At 31.2% G+C, this 21,764-nt stretch overlaps 3 protein-coding genes across 4 annotated transcripts; 2 read left to right on the forward strand and 1 right to left on the reverse strand.

Annotated features, from left to right (window-relative positions):
- Positions 1 to 3,946: 3,946 nt before the first annotated feature.
- LOC112737613 (uncharacterized) lies at positions 3,947 to 6,023 on the reverse strand. Its single transcript, XM_025787579.3, has 2 exons — positions 5,466 to 6,023; positions 3,947 to 4,961 (listed from the first exon to the last, which is right to left on the reverse strand). The coding sequence occupies exons 1-2, from the start codon at positions 5,764 to 5,766 to the stop codon at positions 4,264 to 4,266; spliced, it is 999 nt and encodes a 332-aa protein (XP_025643364.1). The 5' UTR covers positions 5,767 to 6,023; the 3' UTR covers positions 3,947 to 4,263.
- Positions 6,024 to 6,854: 831 nt separating this feature from the next.
- On the forward strand, positions 6,855 to 11,877 carry LOC112737614 (monocopper oxidase-like protein SKU5). 2 transcript variants are annotated; one of them, XM_025787580.3, is made up of 9 exons: positions 6,855 to 7,111; positions 7,841 to 7,950; positions 8,037 to 8,307; positions 8,393 to 8,531; positions 8,705 to 9,065; positions 9,363 to 9,728; positions 9,819 to 9,897; positions 11,007 to 11,203; positions 11,493 to 11,877. In XM_025787580.3, exons 1-9 carry the CDS (start codon positions 6,968 to 6,970, stop codon positions 11,620 to 11,622), a joined length of 1,797 nt encoding a protein of 598 aa, XP_025643365.1. In that variant the 5' UTR covers positions 6,855 to 6,967; the 3' UTR covers positions 11,623 to 11,877. The 2 variants fall into 2 exon arrangements, with proteins under 2 accessions (XP_025643365.1, XP_025643366.1); XM_025787581.3 differs by having other exon boundaries at positions 6,863 to 7,111; positions 8,026 to 8,307.
- Positions 11,878 to 18,273: 6,396 nt separating this feature from the next.
- On the forward strand, positions 18,274 to 21,546 carry LOC112737615 (probable galacturonosyltransferase 10). The gene is made up of 2 exons (XM_025787582.2): positions 18,274 to 18,818; positions 19,808 to 21,546. The coding sequence occupies exons 1-2, from the start codon at positions 18,651 to 18,653 to the stop codon at positions 21,257 to 21,259; spliced, it is 1,620 nt and encodes a 539-aa protein (XP_025643367.1). The 5' UTR covers positions 18,274 to 18,650; the 3' UTR covers positions 21,260 to 21,546.
- Positions 21,547 to 21,764: the final 218 nt, after the last annotated feature.

Genomic DNA, 21,764 nt, shown 5'->3' on the forward strand with positions numbered 1-21,764 from the left:
ATAATTAAATATAATAATTTCTCAATACTCATAAATAATCAGTATAATAATACGAGTATATTTAATTAATAATTTTTAATAAAAATAAATATATCTAATTATTATTTATAAAAAAATACCTTATTTTTTTTATAAAAAGTTAATTTTTAATTTATTTATTACTTATTATTAAAATAAAAGTTTAAAATTTTTATTTATAAATACCATTGGAATCTGGAGGAAACAACGTATTCATAAAAAAAATTTGAACTTACTGACAACAGTTATGCAGTGGGATAAGTTATGCAGTGGGATAAGAAGTATTTATGGCAATTTCACATCATCTAAGACCAACAACAGATATGTTTTTTTTTTTTTTCATCCTTATATACCCTCCCTCATCTTATTCAGTGTCTCATGAGTTTTTAACAATCCAATAATCAGTTTTTAATAATCCAATAATCAGTACCAGTATAATTTGTATCATGATCAACCTCATACTCACATATTCTATCAAAAATACCATTGGAATAAAGAATCAACATATCAATTACTGAGTCATCAATTCGCGCATTGTGTATATTTCGAATATTGAGTTCGTATTCTATTCTTGCATGTATCTCGGTACTTAGACAATTAGACCTCATTTAAATCTTTTGATATAGATTGTGGTCAATTATGTATTTATGTAATTATGTTGTACTTTATGTATTTTTGTAAATTTTATATTTATTTAATTTAAATAAAAAAATCCATTTATAGCATTAATAGGATTTGTTTGGGTAAGTTTAAAAATTTTTTTTAATTATTTTTTTAAAAGATTTTTTAAAAGAGTGAAAATAATTTTATATTTAGATATCTCATATAAAAAAATTATTTATCAATTATATTTGGGTACAATAATATAAAAGTATTTTTTATTTATTTATTACGTAAAAAATATTTTTTATAAAAAAAATCTTTTTTAAAAAAACTGTAAATTATAACTTCTCAAAAAAAATATTGGTATTTTTACTTTTATTATTATAAATTTGTCAAACATACTAAACAATAAAAAAGTTCTTTTTTTATTGAAAATAGATTTTTTTTATCAACTTAATAATACCTAAACAAGCACATATAGTCTAGTTAATTATAACTACTTTTAAGTAAATACATATTTCTAAATCTAAAAATATGTTTATCTAAAATAATTTAAAGTTTAAATTCTATCATTCTATTTTTTTATGGAACTTAAATTTTAAACATCTTTTATCTAGAGTATTTTTTATTATTTTAAATATTCGCTTCTTGCATTGGTCCGATTGCCAGTTTATTTATTTTTGTATGAGGTGCTATTTTACATTTTTCTATTATAATATTTGGTGTCAAACTTAACTTTTTTTCAACAATATTTTTAATTTGTTTCTTTATTTTTTTTTATTAAACAACGGGGCAAACGTCTAGAAAAACAAACTTACAGAAAAATCACTTTAGGAAGAGCTTTTCCAATATAAAGGTATGTTTTAATTTTTTTTATCGTTTATACCCTTGACTAATGATCATGAACTATATATGTGTACTGATATCTTAAATAAGAAATAAGAAAACTCTTAAGATTAAATTAGTCTAAATATTTTAAATATTTTTAAATTAATGATATCTTAATGTGTGTGTTCTTCTATAATAGGTAACTTGTATATTTGCACAAGTTTAAATTGGATTGATCTTATTCTTATCGTATTTGAATAAATGGCATGAATAATGAATTAGATTAGATTAGCTTGCATATTTAATTTCAAACTGATTCATTCATATTATATTATATAAGATAATATTATTATTTATTATTAATTTATACTCTTATTTACAATAATTTTTTGAAAACAATTCTTTAACATAGCCTCTTTAATAACATACTTTAATCTATATTTTTAAATATTAATAATAAAAAATAATAAAATATGATTACTTAAACCCCAAAATGGTCTCTAAGATTGGCGTCGTAACTAAAATCGTTCTGAGATTCTAATTACACTAATTACGTCATTGAGATTGACAAAAATGCACCACATTAGTCCGTGATCCATTTTTTATTAACGGCGTGATGACATGGCGTGTTAGTGACACGTGTCACCCCATGATTTAACCACGTGTAATGGTATGATGATGTGTTGACTAGTGACACGTGGCATGCTGACATGGATAGTTGCGTCGCGTGTCACAATGCTATTTGGCCACGTGTTTGTTTGTGCCACATGTCGCAACAGTATTCGTCCACATGTCATCCATTATGTCATGATTGTAGATGCACCAAATTAGCCTCTCACTTTGCGTTAAGTGACTCATTTTAGTCTCTAAAATTGAATGTCTTGCACCAAACCAAACTAGTCTCTTTACTAGTTTTTTCTCCTTTTTTTTTTCTATAAATTCAAAACTATCAATATTTTTGAATCCATTAATTTCAATTCTATTTTTTCACATGTTATTTAAATACAAGTACTTTTATAAAATATTTTTTCTCTTGCGGGTACCTTGAACCGCAATCTTGGAGTTGACGTGAAGATATTTCAAACACCCCCACTACCATCTCCGACCTCTTCAGTCTAGACAAAAGAAGTCGGAGATGGTACTGAGGGTACCCTCGGTTCGGTCTAGCCCATTTTCACACAATGAAAATAAGTATTTCATAAGAACCGAAAAAAAAAATGTGTATTTTAGTTCTTAATTTCTTGTTAAAAATACATTTTTTTTTATGAAAAAATGTGTCTAATCAATCGTATTATTCTTTTTTTATAATAACATACTTATATATTACAAAATTTATCAATATTAAATTATTATAGAAAAAAATTATATAATTAAAACTAAAATTTTAAAAATTTTTATAAAAGCACTTGTATTTAAACAATATGTGAAAAAATAAAATTGAAATTAATGTATCTAAAATATTGAAAATTTTAAATTTTAAAAAAAATGAGAAAAAACTAGTGAAGAGACTAGTTTGGTATATGATATTCAATTTCAAGAACTAAAATAAGTCACTTAAGGCAAAGTGAGGGACTAATTTGGAGCATCTACAATGATGACATAATAGATGACACGTGGACGAATACTGTTGCAACACATGGTACAAACAGACACGTGGCCAAATAGCATTGTGACACGTGTCACAACCATCCACGTCAGCATGCCACGTGTCACTGGTTAACACATCATCATACCATTACACATGGTCAAATCATAGAGTGACACATGTCACTAATATGCCACATCATCAAGACATATCATCACGCCATTAATAGAAAATGGGTCAGGGACTAACGTGGTGCATTTTTGTTAATCTCAGAGACGTAATTACTTCAATTGAAATTTTAAAGACGAATTGAAATTTTAAAGACGATTTTAGTGTACGACACCAATCTCAGGGCTCATTTTGGAGTTTAACTCAAAATGTGATATCTCTCTAACATACCTCTTTAAAAATAATACAAACTCATGATTTGTAACAAACACAAAATGAAGTCCTTGTAAAAATTACAAGTATCTCCGAAAATTTAACTGAAAAAAGCCTAAGCCTAACAATACTTCGCAGGTTTCTTTGCAAATATGAACCGAGTTTCTTAAGACGAAAAGACTTTAACATGAGCTTGAGCATGAAACAAATGCCAAGATATTTTTGTAACGTTTTATATGAAGATTAAGTTACATCGTCAAACGTGTATGCTCATCAGCTCATCATTGATTTCTCATCTTTTATTAATTTCTTCCCTTTTTCTCGGTGTAACCTTTCTAATAGTAGGGATGTGCACATGACCAAATCGTGTAATTTACACAAGAAAAGATCCATTCTTTCATTCTCTGGCTGCAAGGAAGCCATTTTTCTAGTAAATCCTAAAATCAAAACTATATACCAACAATTCTTGAAAACTTGAACCAAATTTAAGTCTATATCCAAAAAGAAATAAAGAAAAAACACACATGAAGATGAAGTCAAGAGTCTCCATTTGATATAACAATCTAAAACTTAGTTGAAGTCTGAAGTCCTTAATATCAATCAAGTTATCTTGAAACTGCTGGCTATATTACATGACAATAACAGATTGAAACAGATGACTATTAAATGGAATACAAATTTTTTTATGACAAGAATATGTGAAAAGCCTTGTGATACAATCCTCTATTCTTAGGAACATAAGAAAACCAAATATGCATAATAATAGAACAGAACAATAACTGCTCTAGTCATTTATGTCACGTCCTACCTCAAAAACCTTAGATCAAGAGGCTCCATTCTCTCAGCGATCATACAACCATCCACGTCAAGTGCCGATACCCGGCCCACTTAGCAGCGAGACGTAAGCCAATCGCTAAAGCAGCAACAAGTAGTGGTACTGGAATCCTCCTCTCTGTCATTTCTTGGTCTTCAACCTGTTTCCCTTCCAAAAGTGTTTGGGAATACTGATAAATAGCCAAGGCTACAAATGTGATGAGCACCAAAACTCTAACCCAAGTCTCCCCAACAGCAGCTAGTACAGCTGCAACAGGCATTGCGCATGAAACATTGTCTCTCTTTTTGATTAATTTTGAGAAAGTGTACAACCCTAGTAGAAGGGTCCAGAAGAAAGGTTCGGATATATAGCCTCTAACTGCCGCATAGCCAATAAGACCAGACACAGTCAAAACATAAGGTTGCTTGTTGATACAGTTAGGGACGGCAGCTTCGGCAATTGCTAAAACAACCGACGCAAGCACAATGACTGTGGTCAATTCTGGTATGGGAGCATTGTTGATTGTCCAAGAGTAGAAGGCTCGAACAGTATAGAACGAATCCTCCATGCATCTAATTGAAAAAGTGATCGGACTTCCTATGAATCGATACAGCATGGCGAAAAGATATGTCAAAAGGTTTCCCATAAAGCGGACAATACCAAAGACAGCATCCTTCCAGTTCGATAGTTCAAATAGAACAGCTCTCCAAGCATAGATGAGAAAGCCAAGTACTGCACAAAAGTAACACAGAACACATGAGTACACAAAAAAGACAGCATGTACAATTGGACCCAAAAAGAATCAACTGACCATTGAAAGCTTAGAGTTTTTAATTTCCACATGAGAGGTTATAGCTTAAATCCCAACAAAATATTTCTCATTATACACTGCTATGAGGTTAGAGAGTAGCCAGAAATTTTCAGAATTGCAGCAACCATGAACTTCTTGCTATGAATAACCAAATAAACACCACAAAGAAACTTGGGGGACATATCAAAAACCTTTTCGGTTCCACAGCACAATAAGAAATTAATGGATAAATGAATGTGTCCAAAAGCTGAACACTCCAACAGCACTTGAATTGCAACAAAATAATTTCCAAATACTTGCCCATTCATGCAACTACCCCAAATACAATAAAATTTCACACTTTGTGGCTCAAACACATGGAATTTTCTGAATTTCTAAAAATTGAAAGCAATAAATTAAAAAAATAGAGAGGTTAAGGGACTGACCAAGAAGCCAAGGCCACCTGACAGGAGGATCAGGAGCTTCCTTAGCAAGGTACCGAAAGCGTTCCGGCATAGTGCTCCGCGCTCGAGCCTCCTTCTCTGCTTTCTCCCAATCAACAAAACCGCCGCCACTACCAGCGCCATCGTTGTCGTTTACTGCAAAACGCTTCAAACGAGAGATTCTGGAAAGTTCTTTAGGTGAAAATACAGTAACGAACCTCGGAGGCCTGAGAAAACATTGAGGTTTGGCGGGTGGGAGACGGGGTCTGAAGGAGAGGGTGGGAGATAGAAGAGTGGTGGACATGACTATGCCTATAGGTTGGGATTTAGAGAGGGTTTCCCGTTCATTTTTCCTTTGAAAAAATGCTTCAAGCACGAAGTTTACCCGTGATACGTTGGGGCGGGTTGACCCATTGGGCTTATATTATTCAATTTAATTTTAATTTAGTGATTGATATGGTACACGTAGCAGAAAGGACAAGGGACAGATTTTCTAAGTCACGAAGCAGAAGCCAGAAGGAGATGGCTCTGCAGTTGAATCACACAGCGCATGGAAGATCCGTTAGAAGAATGAGAGCAGGGTGGAAAACAATTCTGTTTGCTTGGTTGGGTTTTCATTTGGGCCTGAAAGGCCTTGACAAAATAGAAAGAAAGCGGGGGCCTATTCAAGACAACATTGTTAGGAGAATATATCCACCAAAAATTATTTGTCATTGTTTTAATGTTAAAATTTTTTTTTGTATTTATTATCTATTATCTCTATTACTCATTTATTATTTTATTTATTATTTATTCTATTATATAAAAATCTAATTTCTACACTTAATAATAAAATTGATATAACATGTTTCAGAGAATATTTTTTAATTTAATTATTTTAATTTATTAAATATAATTTATTATAATAACTTAATTATATCAACTAATTAATTTAATTAAATATTTAAATATTAATATAATTTATTATACTTTATATTAATTAATTAATTATACTGCATTAATTATAATTTTTTATATTAGTTAATTGATTTATATATATAAGGAAATAGAAATCAGTGCTATAATAACATTAAAATATAATAATATATAAGAAAATAATCATAGCTGTTTAACTATAATAATATAGAATATATATGAATTAAATAACATGTAAAATAAACATCAAGCCTAAAATAGGAAATAAATACAAGTATAAAATAGAAAAGTTTAAAATTTATAATTAATCCAAGAATATAAAAGTCACCAAAAAAATCCAAGAATATAAATTTATATATAAAAAAATAATTACGGGTATAAAATAGGAAAAGTAGAAAATCATTGGGGCCCACGACAGCACTAGTAAGTCAAAAAGAGTCTGCACTGGCTCTCTCTTCCCTACCATGTGATGATTAAGAGAAGTTGCCAACTTTGCTTAATTGAGTAAATCCAGTTGCAGTTATTTCTCTTACTATTCGTGTTCCCGTTTTCTCTCGACAGAAAACCCATATCCACAACCCAGCGCCACCATGCCATCACCTTCTTCCTTCATCACAACGCTACTTCTATGCTGCTTCTTACAGTTATATCTTGCTTTTGCCGGTGACCCATTTGTTTTCTATGATTGGACTGTTTCCTACATCGGAGCCTCCCCCCTTGGAGTTAAACAGAAGGTTCCTTCGTTTTCTCTTTCTCTAGAAATTTGAAGTGCTGTTATCATGTATTCTCTCTTTTGCAAGTTCCCGAGTTAAATTCGACATTATGTATCGCTTTCTTTTGCTTTTGGATAGCACTGTGATAGATGCAATTTAGGCCACGGCAAGGGTTGTAATAAAACTCTAAAATTGTTTCATAAATCACAAAGTTGAGGAATTGAACTTGGCAACTTGCTGTATACTTTAATTCGTTGTTTATATGCTTTCTATGCACTTGTTTGCTTCTAAGCTAAGTGTTAATTATTGTTTTCTCAAACGGATAAGAGGAGGGTGAATTTTATTAACAATGTGCCTTTAAATGTCATCGCCATAAATCTTTTGGGGTGGATAGGAGAACCAACTAGCCCCATAATTCAACAAACTATTGAAAACTGGCCTTCAAACTTTTCACCTTTAAGATATGTCACAGACTAGCATAGAATCCATGTCAACTGTGGACAAACTTTGTCACTTTCGGAATTTAAAATTATCCAGCTGTTTTACTGATTGCATTAAAGTAAATTTAGTAGAATTAGTTCATGTATCCAACCAGTGCTGCTGAAAAAGTGGTTTGTTTGTGTATTTTCTTATTTTCTTGTTTAGTGGAATTTAGTGGTATATACATGTTTGATTAATATTCACTAAATAATGAGTTACTACATTGTCTCTTACTCTACTCATAGTATGACAAAAAAAATCCTATTTCAGGTAATTGGGATCAATGGGCAGTTTCCAGGACCAATTCTAAACGCCACCACAAACTGGAATGTTGTTGTAAATGTCAAGAATGACCTTGACGAACCATTGCTTTTGACATGGTAGATAAATTGTATTTTCTTAAATAGTGATGATGATAACTAGTAATGATTGATGGTTATGATCATGTTGAGTAGTTAATGTGCAGGAATGGTGTACAACATAGGAAAAACTCTTGGCAAGATGGAGTTTCAGGAACTAGTTGTCCAATTCCGGCAGGTTGGAATTGGACATATCAGTTTCAAGTTAAAGATCAGATAGGGAGTTTCTTCTACTTCCCTTCCTTAAACTTTCAGAAAGCAGCAGGAGGATATGGAGGAGTTATCATAAACAACCGAGAAGTTATTCCTCTTCCGTTTGGGTTCCCAGATGGAGATATCACAATACTTTTGAGTGACTGGTACACTAGGAGTCATAAGGTCTGATTGCTTTCTGTGACTTCCTTTTGTTATTTTATCTGTTCATTGAAATTGAGTCAATTGATCAATGCATTTGGTGATACAGGATCTCAGGAAGGATGTGGAAAATGGGGTTGATCTCGGAGTCCCAGATGGAGTTCTTATTAATGGATTTGGTCCTTATCGCTACGATGACACACTTGTCCCAGGTGGAATTTCCTACCAAATAATAAATGTTGAACCTGGTAAGGATCTCGGAAGTACATGTTTTCATCTACTTCTCATTTTCATATGACTAGTTTTATGCATATATTTGTCTACTGGCAGCCGAGTGGTCAAAATTTAAAGGTGAAAACATATGTTTGCTTCTGCTGTACTCAATCGCTATCAACTGTCTACCATTATGTCTGAAACACAGGGAAAACATATCGCTTCAGGGTTCATAATGTTGGTATCTCAACAAGCTTGAACTTCAGAATACAAAATCACAACTTGCTTCTTGTGGAGACTGAGGGGTCATACACAGTTCAGCAGAACTATGAAAACATGGATATTCATGTGGGTCAGTCGTATTCATTCTTAGTTACCATGGATCAAAATGCCACCACAGATTACTATATTGTTGCCAGTCCTCGGTTTGTTAATACATCGTGGGATAGAGCTACTGGAGTTGCCATTTTGCACTACTCCAATTCTCAGGGACCTGCTTCAGGTCCTCTTCCCGCTCTTATGGGTCAAGACGATCCTTCTTTCTCTATGAATCAAGCAAGATCAATAAGGTTAGCATTGTTTTTTATATTTAGCATTACCATTCATTTTGTTTTTCAAAGACTGCTCTAAGGTCTAACCTTAGAATCTTATATTCATTGGAAACCTGCTCTTTGATACATGCTTAAGTTTGATGCTAGCATGGAAAAGTTTAATCAAAGATGTTGGACATTATAGGATAAAGCTGTAATTTTAATTTATTTGTTTCTCTTTTGATCACTTTTATGTTTTAGTGTTGTTTATAAGCATATTTTGAGATTGTAAAATCCTGATTGTTCAATCTTGTTTCTGATGGTGGTGTACTGTAGGTGGAATGTTTCTGCTGGAGCTGCACGTCCAAACCCACAAGGTTCCTTCCGATATGGTGATATTACCGTGACAGATGTGTATGTTATTCTTAATCGACCTCCAGAGCTTATAAATGGAAAGTGGCGTACTACACTTAACGGCATATCATATTTACCACCTTCAACACCCCTGAAGCTTGCGCAACAATTCAAAGTTCTAGGGGTGTATAAACTAGATTTTCCAAATAAATTCATGAACAGGCCTCCCAAAGTTGATACCTCCCTGATTAATGGCACTTTCAAAGGCTTTATGGAAATAATCTTTCAAAATAATGACACTACAGTCCAGACCTACCATATGGATGGCTATGCATTCTTTGTTGTTGGGTGAGACTTTAGCCTTCAATTTTTTTTCCATTTTTATGATGTTTTAGGAATAGGAACATTAAATGACTCATTTCATTATTTCAATTGTAGCATGGATTTTGGAGTATGGACAGAAAATAGCAGAAGTACTTATAACAAGTGGGATGGTGTTGCTCGCAGCACTACGCAGGTATTACTCTATTACTTTCTTGACCCCAAAATCATTCTCCCATTCCATGCATCAGCCAGGGACGGATCCAGAAATGATATTATGGGGGGGCCAATAACACATATAATATTAAAAATTATGTAAAAAAATTATATAATATAAGATGTATTATAAAAATATACGGATAGAGTATATATTTTAAAGTAAAAAAATATGTGTATACTTTTTACTAACGAAGTGGTCGATTCTTCGTATCATAAAATTCACTGATAATAGAATTTGTGTCAAAATTTTCAACAATTTTCTTTTCAATATAATTAAAAGACAATTAGCAAGAAATTCATCTTTTATTTTGTTTCTAAGTTATTTTTCACAATATTCATAGTTGAAAAAGATCTCTTAATTGTAGCAGTTGAAACAGAGAGAATTAATATCAAACGAATAAAAAAAACAGCCACAAGAAGAAAAAGAATTCACTATATGAGATTTAAAAATTTTTATTTAATTAAAAAATATTAGTAATAATATCTTTTTCAGATTTTTTTAATATTGTTATTTATTTTTTAGATATTAAAAATTATTAATATTTAAATTAGACTGAACTTTTATTTATATTAGACTAAATACTAAATATTTTTTTTAAAAAAATTAAATTATACATAACAACTTATTACTATTAAAAAAAGTTGGGGGGGCCGAGGCCGCCACTCGCCCCCCCCCCCTTATGTCCGTCCCTGGCATCAGCTTAGGATATTATACTACTGCTATGTCACAACCAATTCCATATAGAGGATGTTCATAGATTCTGCCTCTTCCCTTTGAAATATTAGGTTAGCATCAATTTTGTTTCTTAAAGATATTGCTTTCGTCCCTCAATCATATAGCAAATGAATTCAATTATATAAAATCAACACCAATTCAACCCCAACATTTTAAGCACAAAATGGTTTTTAAAGCATAGATATTTTCTCTTAGCAAGTCACGAGCAACAGTCTAGTGAGGAAAAATTTGGACAGCATGCATGAAGTCCGCATTGCTGATAATGAACAAAAAGTAAAAGACCACCTCAATCATGTATAGAGGATTTTCTTGTGAATTTGACTTGCTCAGCTTTACCTAACATTTTGTAGGTCTTTCCTGGTGCTTGGACAGCCATTTTAGTATCTCTTGACAATGCCGGCATTTGGAACCTTCGTGCAGAGAACCTCAATTCTTGGTATCTTGGTCAAGAAGTTTATATACAAGTTGTAAACCCGGAGGTTGATTATACAGAGAGCTCTTTGCCTCAGAATGCAATATACTGTGGCTTACTCTCCTCCCTTCAAAAGTAAGAATGAAAATCAAGGTTTCTTTTTCATTATTTTGGTACCTACAAGGTTAAAATTAACTTCCAAAATTCAGTCCTTGGTTTAAGATTCTTTTCCTTATAAACACACTTCTCTGAGTTCTCTCATCTTTCTGTATTTCTTTCTCATGGGTTAATCCATTTCCTTCCTATATCATATATTTGATCACTTACAAGGATTTATTATATGTGCCATGCATAAGGCTTTCATGCTGATATGTTGTAATTTACTTTGGATAAATAGTAACAAATTCTTGTTTCTCAAATTCAGGGAGCAATCTCACAAATTCGATTTCTCAATGGGATCACCTTTCTGCAGTAATTCTAGAGTAATGTTAGCCTTGTTACTCTTAGTACTAATTGAAAGTTTCTTCTTTAGCATGTGGAGTGTTGTACTTTAACATAATTCCAATTGTGAAGGTCATTTTTTTTGTAATATGATAGTAAATTTATATAGGCATTGATACCGAAAAGGAAATTTTTAGGTGTATTATATCTTGGGAAAACTCCTTGCACCACTGTAATCACCATTATAGTCTAAGTTTTTTTTATTTTCTTTTAAAAGTTTTCTGAATGCTTTTCTTATAAAGTTTGAGGGATTTGAACTTCTTGTACTTTAAACTGAGATGTAATGATTTATTCCACTCCCTTCTTTACTCTTCCTTTCTATTTGAGACTAAATCACTTTAGTTACACACCATTTTATTAGACATCAGTTGTATTGTCATTAGATCATATTTGACTTAGCTTATGGCATGTTGTGATATTCATCCATTTTCATTTCACCCTTAGATTTAAAAAAGGTGTCCAAGTGGATATTAATTTTTTGATAAATGGTTTGAGTAATAACTAGATTTAGACCCTGCGTTGCGCGAAAATAAAATGGATATATACTGTATAAAATGTATAAATTAATTTAAATTTAATATTATATAATTAAAAATTTATACATAATTTTGACTTTAAATAAAATTATGAAAATACTCCATTCAAATTTATTTATTTGATTTTATATTATTATCTTTATTTTTGTTCTTCTAAGTAGTCATTTTTATTTATTTTTTTTAGATTATATTTAAGTATTATAGTACAAATATAAAATTATTAGATGAAATAAAATTTTGAATATAATGTTTCAATAGTTGAAATTAATATTTAATTTTTTAATTTTATTTTTCATGAGGATAATATTATATATTTTTAATAATATTACAACTAAATAATATTAGAAAAAATATAAATAGTTGAAAGGAAAAAAAGTAATATATGTATGATATAATTAATGAATACAATTAGACTAAAAATAAAAAAATTAAAAAAAATTGTAAAGGACATGATATATAATTGAAATTAATATTTAATTTTTTAATTTTATTTTTCGTGACTCACGATAGTATCATATATTTTTAACATATTACAACTAAATGATATTAAAAAATATAAATTATTAAAAGAAAAAGAAATGATATATGGATGATATAACTAATGAATACAATTAGACCAAAGATAAAAGAAATCATAAAAAATTATAAAAGTCTAGTGTTTTAGGAATTTATTACCTAATACATATGTTTAACAAACTAAAATAAAGAGTTGTGATTATCAACCGAATTCTTCAAATACTTGTGTAAAATATTAGTAAGAATGAAGAAAAAAGAATAAGTGGCATGATATTTTGTAAAATGAGGAGATAAAGAAGAGGTATGAGGTGAATGTTGATTTATATGAAAAATATAAGAAGGAGTAAATATGAAAGAAGAGGATGAATTATGTTTTATCGCTCAATTTATACATATTTTAAAGAGAAATAATATTAACATTGAAACCATATAGTATTCTATATAAAGTAAAGAGTAAGAGAATATAAAAAGTATAGAGTAACCTAAAGAAAAATAAATGACATAAGAGTGAGAAGGAAAATGAAGAAGAATCCTAAGTTATAATTCTTTATAGTGATCATAAGAAAAATTGAGTATAAAAGAGAATGAATTATATTTATACCTAATAAAGAGAAATAATATTAACATTGAAGGCATATAGCATCCTATATAAAAGTAAAAAATAAAAGAATATAAAAATTATAGAATAACCTAAAAGGAAAATAAAATGTCATGAGAGTGAGAAAAAAAATAAAAAAGAATCTTAAACTATAATAATGAGGCACATGAGAAATAGAAATAAAAAATTTAAAAATAATTAAATTAGAAACAAAAGGATTAAAAAATAATTCAATTAAATAAGTAGTAAGCAAATTTTCTAATTTTATTTTTTATGACTCACAATAATACTATATATTTTCAATAATATTACAAGTAAGTAAATGGTGAAAAGGAAAAAAAAAAGTGATATATGGATGATATAAGTAATGAATACAGTTAGACTAAAAATGGAAAAACTAAAAAGAAATTGTAAAGTACATGATATATAATTGAAATTAACATTCTATTTTCTAATTTTATTTTTCATGACTCACAATAGTATCATATATTTTTAACTTATTACAACTAAATAATATTAAAAATTATAAATTGTTTAAAGAAAAAATGATATATAAATGATATAACTAATAAATATAATTAGACAAAAAAAAAAAAAAAAAAAAAAAAAAAACCAAAACCTTGTATGTAAAGGTCTAGTGTTTTAGGAATTTATTACCTAATACATATGTTTAGCAAATTAAAAAACGAGTTGTGGTCATCAACCTAATTCTTTAAATACTTGTGCAAAATATTAGTAAGAATGCCAAAATGGAGAAAAAAGAATAAGTGGCATGATATTATAATATGAGAAGAGGAGATAAAGTGTAACACTCTAACTTTTAGCACCTCATGATCGTACTAAAAGTTCGAGTGCTACTTACCTCTAAACCTTTTTATTATATACTATCTTTATTTAATATTAAGCCTTCGCGAATACGAACCGAAACTTTAATTAAGAAAACGAAAAGATACTTTATTTTACACCACTAAATCGCAAAAGTATATATATATTCACATAGTATTAAATACATGAACTTATTTCAAGATTCCTAAAAACGAATCCTACCCCTCTAAAAACTCTAACTAACAAGGCGAGGGGAAAATAAATCCTAACAACTCAACTTATAAACATATTCCTCTGTGCTCTCGCAGCTTGACAATGAGCCTTTGCACCTGTAGCTGAAAGGGGTGGAGATAGGAGGTAAGAACTGGGAAGTTCTTAGTAGGGTTGGGGTTAGAAGTTAAGTTCATTTTGCCATTATTAACCGACCGCAACTAACAACAAAACACTTATAAGCATGAATATTAAAAGAACTCAGAAGCCAATCAGTCATGCAGCGCACACACACAATCACAGAGTTACATAGCACAGAGATATGCGCAAACAAGCATGATGCATGTCTATTCCTATCACAGGTAATGAGCTCATTTGTCGGTTTCGACCCGCACCCGACGCAATCCGACTTGCAAGTCAGATAAGGCATTCCAGCGGCATAACCTCTGCAAGTTTCCACTTCTTGTAGGCGCTGATTCTCCAGCTGAAGTATACCGAACATGACCTCTGCAAGTACTTGCAGGCGCTGATTCTCCAGCTGAAGCATGTGTCACTTTCTCCTGGAAGCCATTCCATACACACGGGCGTCCCCGCACAACCATTCAAAAACAAAGCCCACGACTTAACACTTTCACATCGGCACCATAACTATTTACTTTCTGTCACCCTCTCGTGACCTTTCAATCATTCTCATAAATATACGTGCCGATTTATCTTCTCTTTTTCTTTTAAAACTAAAATCACATCTTTATGACATTCTCCAAAATCTTTAAAACAATTAATAATCCAACCGCTTCCAAAATCAAACCGACTCCAGCAGCAAAAATATTTCTTTAATAATTCAAAATCAGTTAATATATTTCTTAAAGCTTTTAAAAAATTCATTTTTTACTCCCAAAATAATTAAAGCATCCCAACTAGTTGTTCATACATAACTGAATCAAAATCTCAAGCAAACAACAATAATTCAACAATAGTTTAACATAAACCCATTCAAATTCAAGCAATAATCAACCAAATCAACATTCATTTATCAAACTCACATTTAATTATTATAAAGTTACCAAACCCTACCTCCGTACAGAAATTACAACAACGAAAATTCTGGAAAAACTTTTTGACCGAGCTGCTGAAGAAAAAAACGTCAGAATCGTCTGTGCCTCTTAGAACTCCAATTGACCGAACTCAAGAAGAAGAGAAACTACGTCACTGTCAACTTCTACCGGACAAGAATAACACTAACGTGTAGAGGAAGAGGATACGAACACTTTTATCAGATTAAATTTTTTATTGGAGTTACGAATTTAAAGAAATCAGAACTAAAAGCTCATGAAAGGTCACGGTTCTTCGAGAGAGACTCTCTCAGCCTCTCTCTTTCTTTTTAGTTCAATTGGTAATTAATGAAGGGAAATGGAAGATGAGTATGGATTGATAATATTAACTGAATCTTTGTGGTTATCAAAAGCTTCATTAGGTGTCATTTGTATTATATACATATATTGCATACATGCCACGTTTCATGTATATATAACCACGTTTCAGTTTCAGTTTTATATATATTAGGGGTGCATATGGGCCGGGTGAAGCCAGGTTTGATGTGACCCAGACTCGATCCGAAATATACACCAGGTCTATTTATTAGACCTGAACTCGGCCCTAGACCCGATGAAATCAATACACTTTCGGGCCACAATTATACCGGGTGAAAACTGGGTGAAAACTGGGCCGTTAACATTACATTACGTTGATACCTTCTTGTAAGCTAGCATGTAAAAATATCCAAATTTCCAAGACTCCAACCATTAGTTAACATGGTAAAATTCACTTAGAAAAATATAACAAGAACCAACCATTCTTCAAAATTAAAGCATAACCACAATCAATACTAAAGTATAACCACAATCAATACTAATATTGTCTAATAATACCAAATATTTAAATCAATACAAATAACACAATCTTATGTATTAGTCTAAAGTCTTATGCATTCTAAACATAAAACATTAATTTATAGTCTTATAATGACTAATAACACAAAATATTAAGGTTTACAATACTTAAATTCCACATAAGAATAATCATGATCCATCATTAATAACACAAAATATTAATTGTGTATGATGACCGGGCCACCGGGCCGACTTCGAGTGACCCGAGCTATGGCCCGGACTCGACCCAAAATAATGACCGGGTCTATTTTTGAGACCCGTACCCGACCCTAAACCCGATGAAATCACACCAAATTAGTCCTTAAAGTGTTCGGGACCGGGCCGGGCCTTCGGGTCGGGCCGGGTCTGTGCACCCCTAATATATATATATATATATATACCCTAACTTTTAGCACCTCATGATCGTACTAAAAGTTAGGGTGTTACATAAAGAAGAGGTGTGAAGTGAATGTTGATTTATATAGAAATTATAAAAAGGAGTAAGTATGAAAGAAGATGTTGAATTATGTTTTATTACTCAATTTATACATATTAAAGAGAAATAACATTAACATTGAAATCATATAATATCCTATATAAAAGTAAAGAGTAAGAGAATATAAAAAGTATAAAGTAACCTAAAGAAAAATAAATGACATAAAATTGAGAAAAAAAATGAAAAAAATTCTAAATTTTAATGCTCTATAATAATCATAAAAAAGAGTAAGTATAAAAGATGATGAATTATATTTATACCTAATAAAGAGAAATAATATTAACATTGAAGTCATATAGTAGTATCTTATATAAAAATAAAAAGTAAAAAAATATGAAAATTATAGAATAGTTTAAAGAAAAATAAATATTATGAGAGTGAGAAAAAAAAAATGAAAAAGAATCATAAGCTATAATAAAGAGGTACATGAGAAGTAAAAATAAAAGATTTAAAAGTAATTCAATTAGAAATAAAAAGATTAAAAAGTAATTCAATTAGATAAGTAGTGAGCAAATTGCACTGAATATCTATAGATCTCATATCTATTTAAAGGTTTGGCGTTAGTTAATGGGTTGCTGCATATACAAGAGAGGATTCAAACGTTCAACACTTACTTAAGTGAACGAATGAGCTAACTACTCGACTAAATCAAATTAGTTAAAAAGTTAAAAGATTAAGAATACATTAAAATACTATATTCAATTCTGTTTTAGTATATTATAAATAAATAGATGCTAATTCAAAATTGTTGGATAACTTTAAAAGTAACAATAAAGGTGCCGATGAGAGAATGAGTTTGTAAGATTCACAGAAAAAATGTGTAGAATTATACCCTTGTTATCGTCATTTAAAGTTCTTAATAATTCTGAGTGGTTTGAAAATTGAGAAAGTCAGCACTTTTAGTTGATGAAATATTGTATAAAAATAGTAGAAGGTCAGTATTTTTAGCAGATCAAATATTGTGTGAAAATAATAGTAAAGAGTTAATATTTTTAATAAAAATAATGGTAGAGGATCAATATTTTTAGTAAAAACAGGAACATTTTTTACAAAACTAAAAATGAAAATAACACAATGATCTCCTTTATTTTAAAGTCAAAATTTTTGTAATGAGAGTAAGAAAATAACTTTTGAAAAAAAGTCATATTTTTCTACTTCTTAAAACTCTCAATTAACTATTCGAGAAATCAAAAAGTATTTCTCAAAAATATACCAAATACTCATAATATAACTCTTCATAATTCAAAAAAAAAAAGGAAAGAAATAATTTTTGCTACTTCCTAAATGAACTCTAAATAATAGTCTAAAACAATTAATTTTAATACGCCTCTAGTACTTCTCGTTTAATTATTCTGATCACATTTTAAAATATTTAAAAAGTATTTTTATTGCTAATGAGTAATAGTTTAAATGGCATAGTCTCTCCATATTCATTTAAGAGGTTGCGGGTTCGAGTCTCCTATCTTTAAAAGAAAAAAAAAAAAAGTATTTTTATTGTTAACAAATTTGAATAAAATTTTTCTCAATTTTCGTGGTTCACTCAAATAAATTGGTATTGGCAATCATTTACTATCAGTCCCACACTTCCCACCGGCAGGTAGAAACCCATTTCTAATTGTTGTTGTTGGTGTTTTTTTTTTTTTCCTCTTTCATTTTCTGTATCTATTTCTCTCTATGGTTCTGTGCTTACTAAGAGACGTTGAAGCTCGTGTGTGCATGCGTGTGTATGTGCGCACCAACGTTAACACAAACTCATCAAAGATTTCACCAAATTTCGATTCTTTTTTCCATCAAAGATCGCATCCCCTCTCCACCCAAATAGGATCTTCCTCATTTGACCCATTTTCTCTCTTCTGCATCTCAAACACCATAGTTTTCCCGGAAAATAAAAAGACACTTTTTTCCGGGAAACAAAAAAAGAAGAAGTAGTAAACAACAGCAGATATTATCAGGGTGTGTAATTGAATTTACAATGAGGCGAAGAGGTGCGGATTTTCGAAGGCCAGTGAGGAGGAGGGTGCAGGATGTGGCGTGGTGGACACTCTGTAGCGTAGTAGCTCTCTTATTTATTTATATTCTTGTCACCACCACCAAAGGCTCCAACACTACTAGTACTACCTCAATGCCCCCTTTCTCCTTGGTAACTCAACTTTATCCTTTTTCTCTTCCCGTAAAAATTATTGTTGTTGTTTCATTTGTGTTTTTATCTACTAAAGTTTATTAATGTGTGTTCTTGAATGCTAGAACTTTGTGTAGTGAAAATAACAAGGTAAGCAAATTGAATTATTTCCAATGAAATAGACAAGCTGATTGAATTGTTCTTATTGATGCTCTGCTTTTGGAATAATGTACCATGTGACAGTGTCGTGTGTCATCTAGAATATCATAGTTACATGAATTTACCGATTAGGTGCGTGTTGGAACATCATAGGTATATTTTTCACATAAAATATTTTACATATAGTGTACCACGTACCCGTTCTCGTACCAAAATATATTGCGTTTCATGTAACTATGATCTAAATATGGTTGTTTAGAGAGAGGGAGAGAGAATGTGTTCTTATATTTAGTAAATGATTCTCTTTTCTCCCTTCTCATAATGTATATTATCAGGATCATCATGGTTTCATGAATTTTGGAATCGATGTAGATTAGAATTCAGTAATTGACAAATTTAAGGCAAGTTCTACTTGTTCCCCCTCATGCAAGTAATGAAAGACTTAGCATAATTGCTGAGTTAATTCATATCTTGCAATCACTCTCTGCTAAATTTACTAAAATTTCCTTAGTTTGCTTCAATGATATAATATCAGCTTATCGACGAATCTTTTATGCAATGAAAAGTGTTTTGGTTTATCCAGATATTTGCACTGGTTTTTATTACATTTCCTTTTATGAATATAAGAACTAAAAAGAATCACTATGTTTTGTAAGGATTCTTCTTATCTAATATTGGAATTTTAATGATGAATGGTCAAATTTGGCTAGAAAGAAGAAAGTGTGGATCATACAAAATAGTAGATAAATTTGGTTAAATTCTAACTCAGCTCCATGAGATGCTTGATTACACACTAAGGAGTATAAATGTTATCCTTTGTTTATCAATTACTTCTAATTTATTTTGTGCAGAGAAACTTCAGGAATGAAAGGATCATGGAAAGCCTTAATATTACTGAAGAGATGTTAAGCCCTGACTCAGTAGCAAGACAACTAAATGATCAAATATCTCTAGCAAAAGCCTTTGTTGTAATTGCCAAAGAAAGTAACAATCTCCAATTAGCTTTGTCCTTAACTTCCCAGATTCAAAATTTGCAGATTCTCCTCTCAAATGCAGCCACCAGGCGCGCTCCCTTGACAATAATGGAGTCAGAGAAAGCGATTCATGATATGGCATCATTGCTGTATCAGGCACAGCAGCTCCATTATGACAGTGCAGGCATGATCATGAGACAGAAAGCAAAGATTGAATCTCTTGAAGAACAGATGAATTATGTAAATGAAAAGAGTTCGAAATACGGACAAGTAGCTGCTGAAGAAGTCCCCAAGAGCCTATACTGCCTAGGTGTAAAGTTGACATCAAAATGGTTAAACAATTTCGATTTGCAGAACAAATTGATGGACAAATTGCAATCTGACATGAAACTTAGGGACAACAATCTTTACCACTTTTGTGTGTTCTCTGATAACATCCTTGCTACTTCAGTTGCAATCAACTCGACCGCGCAAAATTCTAAGAATCCAGATAGAATTGTTTTCCACATTGTCACGGATGAAATAAGTTATGCTGTTATGAAGGCATGGTTTGCTTTAAACGATTTTCGTGGTGTGACAGTTGAAGTTCAGAAGTATGAAGACTTCGATTGGTTAAATGCTTCATATGCTCCTGTGCTTAAGCAGCTCCAAGACTCAGAGATCCAGAGCTACTACTTTCGAGGAAGCAAAGACGATGGAAGTACTCCGATCAAGTTTCGGAACCCAAAATATCTCTCCATGCTTAACCACCTAAGATTCTACATACCCGAAGTCTTTCCGGATCTAAAGAGGGTGGTGTTCCTCGACGATGATGTCGTGGTCCAAAAGGATCTTTCTAAGCTTTTCTCAATTGATTTGAATGAAAATGTTAATGGAGCAGTTGAGACATGTATGGAGACATTTCATAGGTACCATAAATACTTGAACTATTCACATCCTTTAATTAGAGCACACTTTGATCCTGATGCATGTGGTTGGGCATTTGGGATGAATGTGTTTGATTTGGTTCAATGGAGAAAAATGAATGTAACTGGAATCTACCACTACTGGCAAGAAAAGAATGTAGATAGAACATTGTGGAAACTTGGAACATTGCCACCAGGGTTGTTAACATTTTATGGATTAACTGAGCCATTGGATCCATCATGGCATGTGTTGGGTTTTGGCTACACCTCTGTGGATCCTGTGTTGATAGAGAAGGGTGCTGTGTTGCATTTCAATGGAAACTCCAAACCATGGTTGAAGATTGGGATGGAAAAGTACAAGCCCTTGTGGGAAAAATACATGGATTATTCTCATCCTTTGTTGCAACAGTGCAACTTTCATTGAGTTCCAAAACATTAGGAATTGCAAAATCTAGTAGCCAATCAGTTTATTCATGTTCATGCTTTTTTTTCTTTTCTTTGAGATGATAGGAGTTAATATAGTAGTAGCCAAATCATTCTTGATACATTTGTAAGCTTTGGAAAATTTTGTTTAGAGATTCAGTGATTGATCAAAGATGCAGATTAATGTGGCATTATAGAATTTTAGGCCACTGGGCCAATGTTAATTGGGTTGCAAAGGATATTCATATGTGCTACTTTCATTTTGTAAATAGTTGCTTTTCTTTCAAATTGTGTATATACAATTTTCATTTTTCTCTTCTTTCTCTAGAGACTAGAGTTACCAAATAATGAATGTGTAGCCATGGAACTATGGAAGGGATATAATTACCAGTACATTTGATTTTAAGTCTTCAATTTTGTTGGTGAGTTATCTGGTGCCCTTTATTTTGAAGTTGAAATTACTAAAGTTTCATCTTCTTTATAGTTTTAGAAAGGGTAAACTACTA

The sequence above is a fragment of the Arachis hypogaea genome, chromosome 13 (assembly GCF_003086295.3).
Source record: "Arachis hypogaea cultivar Tifrunner chromosome 13, arahy.Tifrunner.gnm2.J5K5, whole genome shotgun sequence".
In the NCBI taxonomy this organism is placed as follows: Eukaryota; Viridiplantae; Streptophyta; class Magnoliopsida; order Fabales; family Fabaceae; genus Arachis; species Arachis hypogaea.

What these genes read in the sequence shown, in the direction of transcription:
- LOC112737615 (XM_025787582.2), top strand. Translation starts at nt 18,651, where the DNA reads ATGAGGCGAAGAGGTGCGGATTTTCGAAGGCCAGTGAGGAGGAGGGTG. An exon ending in CAATGCCCCCTTTCTCCTTG is followed by an intron (nt 18,819 to 19,807) that starts GTAACTCAACTT and finishes TATTTTGTGCAG; the next exon opens with AGAAACTTCAGGAATGAAAG.
- LOC112737614 (XM_025787580.3), top strand. Translation starts at nt 6,968, where the DNA reads ATGCCATCACCTTCTTCCTTCATCACAACGCTACTTCTATGCTGCTTC. An exon ending in AATCAAGCAAGATCAATAAG is followed by an intron (nt 9,066 to 9,362) that starts GTTAGCATTGTT and finishes GGTGTACTGTAG; the next exon opens with GTGGAATGTTTCTGCTGGAG. An exon ending in TTGCTCGCAGCACTACGCAG is followed by an intron (nt 9,898 to 11,006) that starts GTATTACTCTAT and finishes AACATTTTGTAG; the next exon opens with GTCTTTCCTGGTGCTTGGAC.
- LOC112737613 (XM_025787579.3), bottom strand. Translation starts at nt 5,766, where the DNA reads ATGTCCACCACTCTTCTATCTCCCACCCTCTCCTTCAGACCCCGTCTC. An exon ending in CAGGTGGCCTTGGCTTCTTG is followed by an intron (nt 4,962 to 5,465) that starts GTCAGTCCCTTA and finishes ACTTTTGTGCAG; the next exon opens with TACTTGGCTTTCTCATCTAT.